This window comes from Pogona vitticeps, chromosome 4 (assembly GCF_051106095.1).
Source record: "Pogona vitticeps strain Pit_001003342236 chromosome 4, PviZW2.1, whole genome shotgun sequence".
Lineage (NCBI taxonomy): Eukaryota > Metazoa > Chordata > Lepidosauria > Squamata > Agamidae > Pogona > Pogona vitticeps.
In genome coordinates, this window is record NC_135786.1 from 31,381,933 (window position 1) to 31,395,605 (window position 13,673).

Consider the following 13,673-nt stretch of genomic DNA (forward strand, 5'->3'; position numbering starts at 1 on the left):
GAGAACATTTACCTTTCCAGACATCATGAGGCAGAAGTTCCCAACAGCTGCACAGCCCAGTGGTGAAGATAGATAGGGATAACATTTCAACAGTATCCGGAGGACACTGGATTACGAAATAATGTTCTATATCACTACCAGATAGGAGAAGTGAGGGAGGCCATGAACATCTGTGGTTAAACAGGAATTTAGTGGTGTTGGATAAGTGTAACTAGAGAGCTAGGAGCATCATCTCCATTTGCAATATGCTTTCTGTTTGGGTGCCACAAAATACAAATGTTTAGCAGAAATTTGGTTATAAACATGAGATAAGCCTTGCCCCCTCTGCCATTAGTGTGGCTTAGCAACATTGTCACTGCAAATACGCATCTCTGATCCCCACTGAAATTTAGCCTGCAAGATGCCTGCTTCTATTTTTCAGTCTGCTCTACAGACAAATAATGAACACAGGTTGGCTTTTTGTATGAAACAGTTGGTTTTAGAGAGCCTGTATCCATGTTGCATTTCTTCTGCTGCATGTTTAAAGGAGGCTGCATCTTTTAAATCAGATACAGACCCTGCTCCTGTTTTTTTGTTTGTTTGTTTGTTTGGCTCAAAAATGCCTATTAGGCAACCTGGTCTTTTGACAAGTTGTTTACCACAAAGATTTCTTTTCCCCTGTACCTTCTTAGCAGGGTCAGATGTTTCAAATTGGCCTGAAAGGCATATTCAGTGATCACATTGAAACCTTTCTGCAGTGAAGCCATGATGTGCCGTTACCTCTGTGTGAGGCATTCCCAAGTGGCATGTAGGTCCTTGCAGGTTCAAGGAAGAAATTGTTTCAGTAGTCAGGATTGCACATTTAATCCCCTCCTCCTTCCTCTCATCTTACCTTTACAAATACAGAATAATTAGTAACCATGACGACAGAGACAGGCCCAGATTCGGAAGTGAAGAATGCCCAAGAGGAAACTGTACAGCAGCAGCCAGAGGCGGCAGCAAGCGGGCTGAACACTGTGACCAGTAGCTCTACGCCCACGGCAAACAACCAGGAAGCTGAGGCGAACGAGAAACCAGGAGCCCACAGTGACTCTAAACATGCAGAGCGGGTGAGTTGAGCTGGCTACCAAGAAGGCTACCAAGAAGGCTGTTGCTAGAGGGTCAAATTAGACAAAAAGGGGAATGAGTATTTCCTCTGTTTCACCTCCTACTGTGGGATTTCCTCAGAAATATGCACCTTGGCAGTCAGACTTGCAAATAAAGTTTGTGTTATCTTCCTGTGACCATTCACAAAACAGATCAGAGCGAATAGAAGATAAGTCAGCAATCATGTGCTATAATAGAACTCTTCCATGGCTTGTGGAGCACCAGTAATAAATATGTGCTAAGCCTATCATCTAGTCTGAGACATTAGCAAAGTAATAAAGATGACAGTATTTTTTAGCACATGCAAAAATAAGTTTGAGTCCTGTGCAACTTCAGTTTTCACTGGTCATAGTCAAACCACTCAAATAGCAATTATTATTATGTAGAACACAGATGGACAACTATGGCAGATCTGGGTGCCATGTTTCTGCTCCTGGATCTTCTATGTCATGGACAAAAAGCAAATATAGCTAAATAGGTAAACTAACTAACTAACTAACTAACTAACTAACTAACTAACTAACTAACTAACTAACTAACTAACTAACTAACTAACTAACTAACTAACTAACTAACTAACTAACTAACTAACTAACTAACTAAAAACAGCTAGATGAAAAGGAAAGAAAAGCTCAACCAATTAATTAAAGGTAGTTAGAAGCCCACTTCTGGCCATCTTCCTTAGCAAGAAGTTCCATGACCCTTTTGTCTCCATTCTTCACATGGAGAGTGATATGTCTGCAGAGGAAAGGTTCTATCCATCCCTTAGCTCTCTGTGAAAATAAGAACCACATTGTTCCAAGGCTCTTGCTCATGTGGAGACCCTCTGTGTGAGCTACTCTACAGACACATCAATCTCCACATGAAGACAGCATCAACGGTGAGGAGGAGGTAAGAAGTTTCCTTCAAAACATGTTAAAGAGAACCTGGTAAATAACAACAGCATATGGTTTCTGTGTGACAAACAGGTATATGTTCAACTCAACTTGGGGGAACTCAAATGAAATCAGCATACAAGGACATGGCAAATGAGGTCAAAATGATGATGGTGCCTTGATTTATTTCTATAGTGAAGGCCTACAGTCAACTGTCCACATTTCTAACACTTGAGGGAACGTTTCATGTGTTGGATAGTAGAGACTCTAGACACACTCAAATGTTGACCTCTTTCATGTTCAGGTTGTTCCTACGTTTGAATAGTATTTGTATCCTTGTTTTCAACAAAGTTTCTAATTGTCTAATGGCATAAGTGACTAAAATTCCTGGTTCTGCCCCACAGTTTGTCCCATCTGCAGCTTGGCATTCTAGTTAAGCTAAAATGTCCCAGTCTAACAGCTCTTGTCCAAGTAGGACTAGAAAAAAATCCTTCCTGAAACCCTGGTGAGCTGCTACCAATGAGAGATGACAATGCAAGGGTAGATTTCCCAGTGGTTTGATTCAGCATAAGGCAATTCCCTGTTTTCCTATCCTTTCTAATGCCTATTTGAAATGCAGTCAGGAAGAGGAATGTATCCTTCAAGCTCCAGTAAATCCAGGCCCTCCAAGAAAGAGGAGGAGACATTTACCCAAATAAGCCCACGAACCATGATAATCAGCATCAGAACAGACATGTGCAGTGGGAAGGTTTCAGTTTGTTTTTCATTTCACATCACTGATCGGCCTGCGGCATTGTCTTGTTCCTGCTTAGAAAAACACATGAGACCATATGGAAATCTCACAGTGACAGAGGATCAATATGGAGCTTGTTTAATCAAGGTTATATTTTTGACCTTGCCCATCTGCCAGACAGAGACTTATTTCTCCCTTAAAGTTCACATGTACGCATGTTTCCTAAACTACAGTGGTGTCTCGCTTAACGGCGATAATACGTTCCAGGAAAATTGCCGTTAAGCGAAAACATCGTAAAGAGAAAATTAAAAGCCCATTGAAACACATTGAAAACTTTTCAGTGTGTTCCAATGGGCTTAAAACTCACCGTCCAGCGAAGATCCTCCATACAGCGGCCATTTTCTCTGCCTGTATAGTGAGGAATCAATCCCTAAACACAGCGGGGAGCCATTTTAGTTACCCGGCAGCCATTTGGAAACCGCCGATCAGCTGTTTAAAAATCAATGTTTTGTGAAGAATCGGTTCCCAAAGCGAAATTCCCCCATTTAGACCATCATTTTGCGATCACGGATTTGTTGTATTGCGGGGCAATCGTAAAGCAAGGCACCACTGTATAGTGAAGTAGCAAGCATGGTTGGATGGCATGATATTCCAACATTATTCCAAGCTTCAAAGTCATTGGCTTCTCCTTGTATTTAGGAAAGTTTACTTAGTGGGTGAAGAAAGCATCCTTGCATCTCGTTCAGTCCTCCAGATTTGGAGAAGTGTAGACAAATAGCAATCATACAAGTAGAATGGGCAGTAGATGTTGCATAATTTTTTTGCAAGGGAAAAAAAAAGATGGTAGTCCAGACTCTTGGCATGGGAGAAGCTAACTAGGGAGGACAAAGGTGAAGAAAAAAAACAAATTATATTATCCTAGCAATGGAGAAGAAAGATGTTAATGTCTAGAAACAGTGTGAACTGGTTCAAGAAAGAGATAAACAATCTTTATTACTCTGTAGCACCATATTATCTGCTGGAAGCTATGTCCATCTCATATTGGCCAGCTGAGAATAACTGCTTTTGGCCAGCTGAGAGTTTTTTTCATTTGATAGAATACATAGCAGCAATTTGACTAGCTGAGAAAATGCGCTAAAAACTTCTTGCTGTAGCCCAGAGGTGACTGAACAGCTGTTGTTGGTCAAGGCATACATCTGTCTGAGTCACTTAGCACTACCCTTCCAAGTGTCCATGAAATTAAGTTGTACTGAAGTCAGCAAAATGAACTTTCGAATAAATGTTTAGTGTTAAAAAGGCATAAGGCAGGAACAGGTGAGCAACTCTGAAGTGTTACTGCAATGTCATAATTTTCCTTTAGTCTTTTTTGAAATCTTGTTCCAAAATGCCATTTCTACTGTGTCAGGTCCTTTATGTTTGTTTGTTTAAATTTTCAGCCCTTGTTTGTTTAAATTTTCGGCCTGCCAATCTAGTAGCCAGATGACTACTCTGGGCGACTTGAAATATCACAAGATAGATATAAAATAAAACTACAATAATTAAAATCAAACAAGGAAAAAAACCAAATCTCTCTCTATTAAAAAAACTAATACAAAAGATAGAAAAGACAGTTATTCCAAAATTAATATAATATCAATAATCAGAATCAAAATTAATCTGGGGTAAGGCTGTGGCCTACATCCCAGCATGAATTAGGGATTCTAATCTCGTAATGTCCCATTCTTTGTGAGAAAAGTAGGATTTTTCCTCCTCTTCTTCCTTCTCTTTCTCCTCCCATGAACAAATTACAGTCTACATTTTAAAAAAAAAATTCTCACAGGATTTCCCACAGATTCCTGTAGTTTTTCGCCAGGAAATAAAAACATGCACAGAATTCAAGTCTCTCTTTTGCTAAATATCCTATTTCAGGGACAAGACTCCAGTCTGATACTTTGTGCCAAATGAGGATTACCTAGTACAAAATAATAGTATCTGTGGAAAAACAGAAAGTATTTCTGTTATTAAGACAGTAAATGTTATTTTTACTTGGATTGAAATGCCTTTTGATTAACAATAGACATCTGTATACAGTAATAAGGACTTTCTTCACCAATAGTGCCAAATCCTACCAAAGTTTCCCCCAAAGTATCATTCGGTGGTAGGTTTAATAGAAAGATTCTGCTTATTCTTGTGTACACAAAAGGAATATTATCTTATGAAGGATTGATTTCTGACTTACAAATTTTAGATAATGGCATCTTTGAAGTATCTTGTGAAATTGATTTTTGGCATTTCTGCTAAATTCTACCAAATTCCCAAAGGAAATGTCACTTAAAGGTAGGAATAATATCTGACTGCAGAGCCGGAGAATGGGAGTTTGACACACACACACCCACTGTGCCTCCTGGGAGTACAGCCAGCCTGTATGACATTGGGGAAGTTGCACAGTCCTAGAATGCCCCCCCAAAAGGAATGATAAACCACTTATCAGTATTCTCAGCCTAGGAAACTGTGAAAAGGGGCACCATAAGTCAGAACTGGCATGACAGCACATCATGATAATGATGACAATGATAGACATATCTACTGATTCCTGTGTTTCAATAAAAAAAAAGAATTCTGTCCTATGCAGGATGTTCTTCTTTCTTGGGGGATCTAGAAAATCATGTTTGAAAGTCCCACTGTTGTTGTTGTTGTTGTTGTTGGTGGTGGTGGTAGCAGCAGCAGCAACAGCACAGCAGTAGTATTGCAACACATTCCTCCCTGTTTCTCATAGATTGCCCCCAGTGCTTCACAACAATTCTGTAGACTTTGTAGAAGAATTATTTGATTCATCATCATCATTTATTTTTATGAGTTCTGAACAGAAACAATGGCTGAAATCCTGTTGCGCAGTTCAGCAAACTGCTTAACTTTTACAGGTGAATTAATGTAAGTCAAGAAAGCTCCATAGACCTTACTTATTGCATGCTGAGTTGTGCCAGCTCAGTATACAACAGATAATGTCTATGAATATTTCTTAACCTACAGCAGTTCATTTCCAAATGTCACATTGTTTAACTGTGCAACAGGATTTCAGCCATAGTAAGAAAGAGAAAGAGGTCTCTTGTGACAGTGAAATTGATGTGTCCTCTTCAAGATCTGAAATCCTGTTGCACAAAGTATCAGAGGGACGTGGTGGCAGTGTGGGCTAAACCGCAAAAACCTATGCTGCAGGGTCGGAAGACCAGCAGTCGTAAGATCAAATCCACACGATGGAGTGAGTGCCCGTTGCTTGTCCCAGCTCCTGCCAACCTAGCAGTTCGAAAGCATGCAAATGCAAGTAGATAAACAGGGACCACCTAGGTGGGAAGGTAACAGTGTTCCGTGTCTAAGTCGCACTGGCCATGTGACCACGGAAGATTGTCTTCGGACAACACGCTGGCTCTATGGCTTGGAAACGGAGATGAGCACCGCCCCCTAGAGTCAAACACGACTGGACAAAAATTGTTAAGGGGAACCTTTACCTTTACCTTTACCTTCAAGATCACTTCTTTTAATTTCTTGGTCATTTGTTTAAGATGCATTCAGTATGACCAGAGTGGCAGATAGTTATTAGTTAGCCAGGGGACCCACAGTCTCATATGCTTGATCCCTGATTCTTTACTATTTGCTTAAATAACAGTAATTATAATTGTGTGCCATCAAGTCAGTTCTGACTTCTGACAATCCTTTCCAGGGTTTTCTGGGTGTACTCACAGTGCCCTATCGTTCCTATCTTTTAAGGGCGTTTGGGGACTGCACAGCTTGCCCAAGGCTATACAGACTGGCTTTATTCCCAGGATACACAGTGGGGAATCAAAATCCCAATCTCTAGCTCCACAGCCAGATACATAACTCACTTAGCTATCCAGCCAACTACTTGCTTACATAGAAGCTATTATTTTCTGGAAAGACGTGTCAGTGCCCTGTCCTCTATTAGTTTGTTATTGCTTCATTTAATTTCAGGATGATGAATTAAACTTAGGGGTTTAATTGCTAATCCCAAGTAGATCCATTCCATCACTGGGATTTACATAAGTGTAGAGTTATGATTTAGTACTTGATTCAGTGAGTTTGTTTACGAGAACTAAACAATTGGATTTAAGCTAGAGAGCTGAATTTTGTCATAACAATCTTTGTGGAAGCATTTGATTTTTGTAGAGGAAAAGCTGGTGAACCTTTGGCCATCTAGATGTTATCAAACCCAAAATGCTATCATTCTGGCCATTAGCAATGTTGCCCAGATTTGAGGGAGTTAGAATATAACAATATTGGGAGGGTTACCAGTTTTCCACCCCTGCAAGCAATTAATAGGCAGCCATTTTGGTATATTTGTTACTTTGCTTGTTCTGGAGTTTTTTTGACTGTAAACTGTTCTGGTGGCATTTTCCAGTTGGATAGTGTGCAGATTTATTATACTAAATACAAGTAGACAAATAAGGTTTATTTGTTTGTCTGTTTGTTTATTGCTTTTCTCCTTAAAAAGGACCCAAGGTGGCTTACATCATTAAAAAGCAATATTAAAGCTAACAACAATAAGTATACAAATACTAAAAAGGATGAAACAAATACCATGCAAAAACATAAGCAACACCAAAACACATTCAGAGCAGTAATGTACAACAATCCATTCAAAACCCCACTCAGGCAGCCAGTCAGGGAAAAGTTGTCTTACGAGAAAGATCTGCTATCGTGCTTGCAGAAGGATAGCAAAGATGGGGCCAGCCTAGCCTCCTGTGGGAGGGGGTTCTGAAGTCTGGGAGCAGCAACAGTGAAGGCCCTCTCCCATGTACCACCCAAATGTACCTGTGAAGGTGGGGGGGGTCCAACAGAAAGGCCTCTTCTGATGATTTTAACACTCGAGGAGGCTTATAAAGGGAGATAGTGTGGGTCCAAACCATTTAGAGCTTTATGGGTTAGAACCAACACCTTGAATTCAGGAAATGGATTGGCAGCCAGTGGATCTGCTGTAATTGGGACAGCGTATGTCATCTCTGTAAGAAGCTCCAGTTAGCCGTATGGCTGCTGCATTTTTGGACCTGCTGGAGTTTCTGCACACAGTGTATACAAATAAACAAGAAGAAAGTAAGCTTGTTTCCTTCTGTCTTTTCCCCCATTAATAGGAGGTGGCATTTCCTTTTTCTCTTAATTTTAAGAGATTAACACTCTAATAAGGGATAAGGTCAAAGAGAGCCTCTTATAGAATCTGGATAGTTGCTAGTTTGGGATTCTGTGTGTGCCAAGGTGACAGAGTACAAACAGCAGAGTCAGCAATGTCAGGTTGTATAGTGTGATGATAGGCGGGATTTTAAGGCCAAGACCCAACCCAGACTGCTAAACAGGATCTTCATCCAGGTGTTAGATGCAAGGCTAGTGAGAGAAAAATGGAAACTACAGGCAAACACAAGACAAAACTGCCAATAAAAATAAGGACAAGAGCCCAGAATCATGATCAGCTTGTGCATCCTGAATGATTTGAAGACAAGAATGACGGAGAAAGAACCAGCAACGCAGAAAGTTTGTATTATCATTCAGAGGACATTCTGGAATGTGAAGTTTTCTCCTTAGACTGGCCATGACCACAGCAGTGGGATACCCCAGGCTGAAACTTTGAGGTGAGGTGCTCCCCCAACAGCTACCATTACCCACCTTAACCAACACACCTTGGTTTTCTTTTAACCAAGCTGCAAAGATAAAGGGTGAAAAAATGGAAGGTTGCCCTGCAAAATGAAAAGCACAGCCAGGAGGACAGCTCTTTTTTCATTTTCCTTTACCTTGCAGGAGACCCCACCCATTGGCAAGTAAGAATTGGGTATAGAAGCCTACATAGTGAGGGCTGAGGACATGTGCTAAGCAGAGAACAATTCATGCTTCCATCCTGCTCTCTCCTTTTAACCACATCAACACTGCTGACATGATCATACCACAGTTCAGGGAAGAGACACATATCACTCTCAGTCTGACAGGCACCTCCTCTTGCATTATGTTTGGCAACCCCAGAGTGCTGTTCTTCATTACAGAGCTCTCTGGGGTGATCTTTCATTTCCTAATGCAAATGCCTCTGAAAGCAAAATGTCAGGTGACATTTTCGGACTGTGTCATTCATCCGTTAGCTGCCAGTGCACAATGCCGTATCATTTCTTACCTGACACACAACTTTTCTCTCAATAAACAAGAAGAGGATGGCTGTCAGACAGTAAGCTGTGAAATGCCTCACAGTTTGGCACGGCAAAGAGTGCATGAGCACTCTTTCCAGAAGCGCCCTAGGTGGGGATGACCTATGTGCCACCAGTTTGCTATCCCTGACAAAGCAAGGCAATTAGCAATCTTAAGACCTTCTGAAGTCCTGGTATTTCCATGAAGTAGTTAGGAAGCAGATCATTATAGAGGTGTACATTGGTCAGCCTCTCTAGACTTCTTCCTTTCACTGCTTCCATTCTTTGGTTTATTCCTGTTTTCATCTGGTGGGTGTAGTGGTGTGTTTTTGAAACTTTTAAAAAGCTCATTTTGTGGACATTTTCCAAATCACACACCTTGCTTGCATACATTTTCCCCTACTGACTAAATGGGAAAGGTGTATGCCTTTCTGCACATATATGAAATGTGCTCTTTTTTTAAATGCCCACTTTTCAGACATGCCTATTTTATTGGAAACATCTGTAGTTGTGTATAATAGGAAGATTCTGGGATGCAAACTGTGGTCTGTATCCAGCCTGACGAATGAAGACCAAAGTTCGTACAGAAAAGTCCACATGAATGGTTTCCTCACATTGGCTGATAAGGTGATCTGAATGGGGGCACTAAACATTTATGCATTAGAAGATCACCATTATTGCCATATTTGAGAAGGCTCACATGATTCATTATTGTACGTTTTTTCAGAGCCCATATGTCCATTAATTTGGAAGGTCTCTTTTGCCAGGAGCACTGAATAAGGTTTTGGATGAACGAACTTTGTGCTTCTGCTGTGGAGGGCAGCAAGTACTGCCCAACAAGAAGGATGTGTCAACAATGTCAGAGCTTCTCTCTCCAGGAAATTCTGTCAAAGGCTTGTCTTGCATGGCAGAAACCAATCTTCAGCCAATCTCTCTTTTCCCCTTGGGTTTCTCTATGTCAGATATGCCTCTATTAGTGTAAAGATTAGAATGACAACAAGAACCAGTTCTGATTATACTGCTGAGTGCCGGATTGATATCTGGAATACCACTAATGGAAAGTGCTTCACTTTCCTTGCTACTGTATCAGCTGAAGCATTGTCTCTACTGGAGTTTTGTCTTTCTACCGAGAAACATCACAGCAGTCCATTTGGGAGAATGCCAGGCCACTGGCATAGTACAGTGTTCTGATACAGCATCACAACGGGAATCAAATTGCCCTTGGGAAATTATTGTGTCCACTTGGGATTTTGCCCATTGTTTTCTGTCCCCCTCCCCTTTTAATTTACTGTGGAAGCATTTAGATAAAACACTGCTGGGTGCTGGCATAAACACAGGTGAGATCATGGCTCTGTATACTTTATATTTAGTATACTTTATATGGATGACAGGAGAGGAATCAACATGTATGAAAGAAAGGTAAATGATAGATAATATCTGAGATTTAATGCATATCTAATAAATTTGCTTTTTGGGGATGTGTTTCTTATTTTTCTGCTAGCCATTTTGTATCATTAGCAGTGCTTTATGAGGTGCTGAAGCCCCATGACCCTGAGCGCTAGAAAGATTGCATAAATCTCCATAGTCAGCTTTGTCACGTTCATAAAATGTTTGATAAAGCATCTTCTAATCCAAATAATGTGCAGTGAACGTTTGGAAAGATAAGCAGGCCCTGCTGACACATTTGTGGTACATGAGACAAGAGGGTTGGGAAAAATAGAAGCAAAGAGGAACCATCAGCACATGGTTGCCATGTTGAAAAGAAGGCCGCATTGTTTTTAGAAACTGGATGTGTTTTTTGTGTTTTTTTATCCTTATTTTATTTTATTTTGCATTTAGTAGCCACATTCAATTGTTTGGGCTGGGTACTCATTAGTAGAGATGGGTACGATTCACCATTTTGGCGAGTCTTGCTTCATGAGTAGTCAAAAGCAATGAAACACGAAGTTGCCCCCATGAAGCAATGAATAATGAATTTATTTGTCAATTTGGGGGGTATTTAAAAAACACACCCTGTACTACCACCCTGCAGCCACCCCTCCACTGCCCATCCCTGCCGACACCCCCCTTTCTATTAAAAAAACCCACCATTGTGCCTACCAGCCACAATTAGCTGATCGGCAGCCGATAGGGAGCCAGCCACCCCCACAGCCAGCCGCCCTCGCTGCCTACCCCCACCCCTTCCTCTCCCTATCTTAGCCCCCACACCCACTGACAGCCCCTTACCTTAATCGCTGCTGCCGAGGGCTCCATCTGGCCTCCCAGCCATGGCATGTAAAAAGGGAGACTAGCTGCCCTTTGCAAAGACGGCAGCTGTGGTTTCATTTAGGGTAGGGAAGCTCCAGCAGCCATCTTTGCAAAGGGCAGCCAGTCTCCCTTTTTACATGCCATGACTAGGAGGCCAAATGGAGCCCTCGGCACCGGCGATTATGGTAAGGGTGTGTCGGTGGGTGTGGGGGCTAAGGCAGGGAGAGGAAGGGATGGGGTAGGCTGTGGGAGTGGCTGGCTGTTTATCAGCTGGGCACTCTGGAGTGATTGGAAGGAAGAGTGGGGCCGGCAGTAGCAGCGGATGCATGAGTAGACGGTCCAGCCCCAGGGGGCCGGACTCTCATTAATTCCACCTGTGCGGGGGTATTCATATTTGTATATGAATACGAATACCCCCATCTCTACTTACAGCACATAACAGTGACAAAGACAAATTTAACATTGTTTTCCATGGTCTGCAGCCCACCTCCATATGTTTCTAATGTAGTTTGTTTAGTAGTAGTTTAGTGGTTCGGTACTTTAGTGGATCATGGAATCAAACTGAAAGAGATCATTACATGTTGCTAATTTTTGCCTCTGAAGAAGTCCACAGATTGCTTTAGGCAAATTTAAAGTGTAATAAATCCATTTTCCTTAATATTCTGATATTGCGTCTCCCTTCATAATTTGATGACATGGGCTGTAGTTTATGAAAGAGCATGCCAAATAGAACTTGTGAATCTTCATGGGTCCACAAGACTCTTTGCTGGTTCTGCTACAGTGGACTATCATACCTATAGTTCTGAGAACCCCTCCTGCAAGCATCACTATTATAACTTCCAGAATTCCAGAGATAAAATTATCATTCTTTCAGTGCATTTAAATTATGTACCTGGTTATACTCTGCAGTGCCAAACTGTAGGAAGTTGTCAAACATTGTCAGCCAACTTATGGTTTCCTCCAGAAAAACATGGGGTGCCTAGTTCATGAGGGCATCAACCTAACCTAAGTGCACAATAATAATGGACACTTTGCATTTCCCTTTCCCCCCTTCTAGGCTGTGGACATGGATGAAAAGGACTACAGTGAAGCAGATGGGATATCCGAGAAAACCACCCCTAGTAAGACCCAGAAATCTCCTCAGAAAGTTACCAAGAAGCTCAAGAGTGCCATCTGCAGAGTGACCCTGCTTGATGCCTCAGAGTATGAATGTGAAGTAGAGGTAAGAGGTGTTTCTTGGCTCTGAATTTACTAGTGACATTTCTGTGGCTTATTTATTATAAACAGTGCTACCACCATTGATCATCCTTTTTTCCAGGAAAATCACTATCTAAAATCCTTATTTAAATAAATAAAAAAATCTGTGATCAAGATTAAAGCAATTAATGCTTTCATCTCTGACAAAGACACATGTGTGCGCATCGAATTCCCCAGAAGGATGCACATGGAAAGCAGGTGTGAATGACTCACACATTTCTAAGCGTGGGCTGCCTGCTATTTGTATATTATGGTGAAAATGAAGTGTAGGCTGTGTATGTGTGACTAAGAGAGAGAGAAGGGGAACTTGCGTAGCTGTTGCCTTAGCTGGGATACCTCAAGGAGGAGAATGTTATTAATAGCATACAGATGAGAAGTTTTAAGCCATGTTTTAAATTTGAAGAGCCTCATTTGTGCAGAGACTTTGCCCTTCGTTTTTTGTGGGTATTTCCACTTTCCTGTAGGGGTGGAAAGATATCCAAAGAGTGCTTCACATCTCCATGGAAACTACAGTCATTATTCCCTGCCAAATAAGTGGAGAGGGACCTGGTCCTTCATTGCTAGCTCATTACTGGGGCTCCTTGAAATTTGGGGGTGAAGACTCACCACTTCCTTGTTTCCTGGACCTCCCATACATTCTTTACTTGGATAGGATGTACTGTTGAAAAGCCTTACATGGAGAGAATTGCCAGTTGCCTTTCCTGTACAGAGCTTGCTTACAGGAGGATTTACAATGGAGACTTTTTTTGTTTAAATTGCTGAGTCTGTTGCAATCTGGAAAGCCTCGGTGGGGAAGGTTCAGGCCTCAACCTCCTTTGCACAGGCCCTAGAGTTGTTGCTGTCTCTACACAGACAGGCTTATACAGCCTGTGACCACCCCCAAGAGGCATTTTGCAAAAATAAATATGGTGGTCAGTGGGAAGCCTTCCGTTTTTCTCCTTTTCAATGCACCTAATTACCTAGATAACATATATTATTATTAAACTAAATGATTATGATTATTTCAGCAGGTTCCACATGGGGGGAAAGCAGCTTTGATATGAGAGATTTAATTAGAGTGTAGGTTATATTAGAACATGTCTGTAATACTTGCATTTCAATGCTGTGTTTGCTGTCCAGGTTTGGAGAGCTTTTAAACCAGTAAATCAATCGTTGAACCAGTCTTCAGTTGTGAAGTTTAGGGAGTAGCGGATGAGCCAGGTATAAAAGAGGAGTAAGGTAGGGAACAAGCCACATAATAAAGGTAAACACCAAACAATTATCAGTAGTATGGCTTTAAAA

General features: G+C 41.4%; 1 protein-coding gene across 46 annotated transcripts in view; it reads left to right on the top strand.

The window, feature by feature from the left end:
* Positions 1 to 13,673, top strand: part of EPB41L1 (erythrocyte membrane protein band 4.1 like 1) — a 229,148-nt gene that overhangs the window by 149,151 nt on the left and 66,324 nt on the right. For 25 of the 46 annotated variants that reach the window (XM_072996982.2, XM_072996991.2, XM_078393198.1 and 22 more), the window contains 2 exons: positions 886 to 1,088; positions 12,193 to 12,357. In XM_072996982.2, the coding sequence (XP_072853083.2) occupies positions 900 to 1,088; positions 12,193 to 12,357 (354 nt within the window). In that variant the 5' untranslated portion in view covers positions 886 to 899. The remainder of the gene's footprint in view (positions 1 to 885; positions 1,089 to 12,192; positions 12,358 to 13,673) is intronic. The other 21 variants (XM_072996988.2, XM_078393191.1, XM_078393212.1 and 18 more) reach the window with 1 other exon arrangement.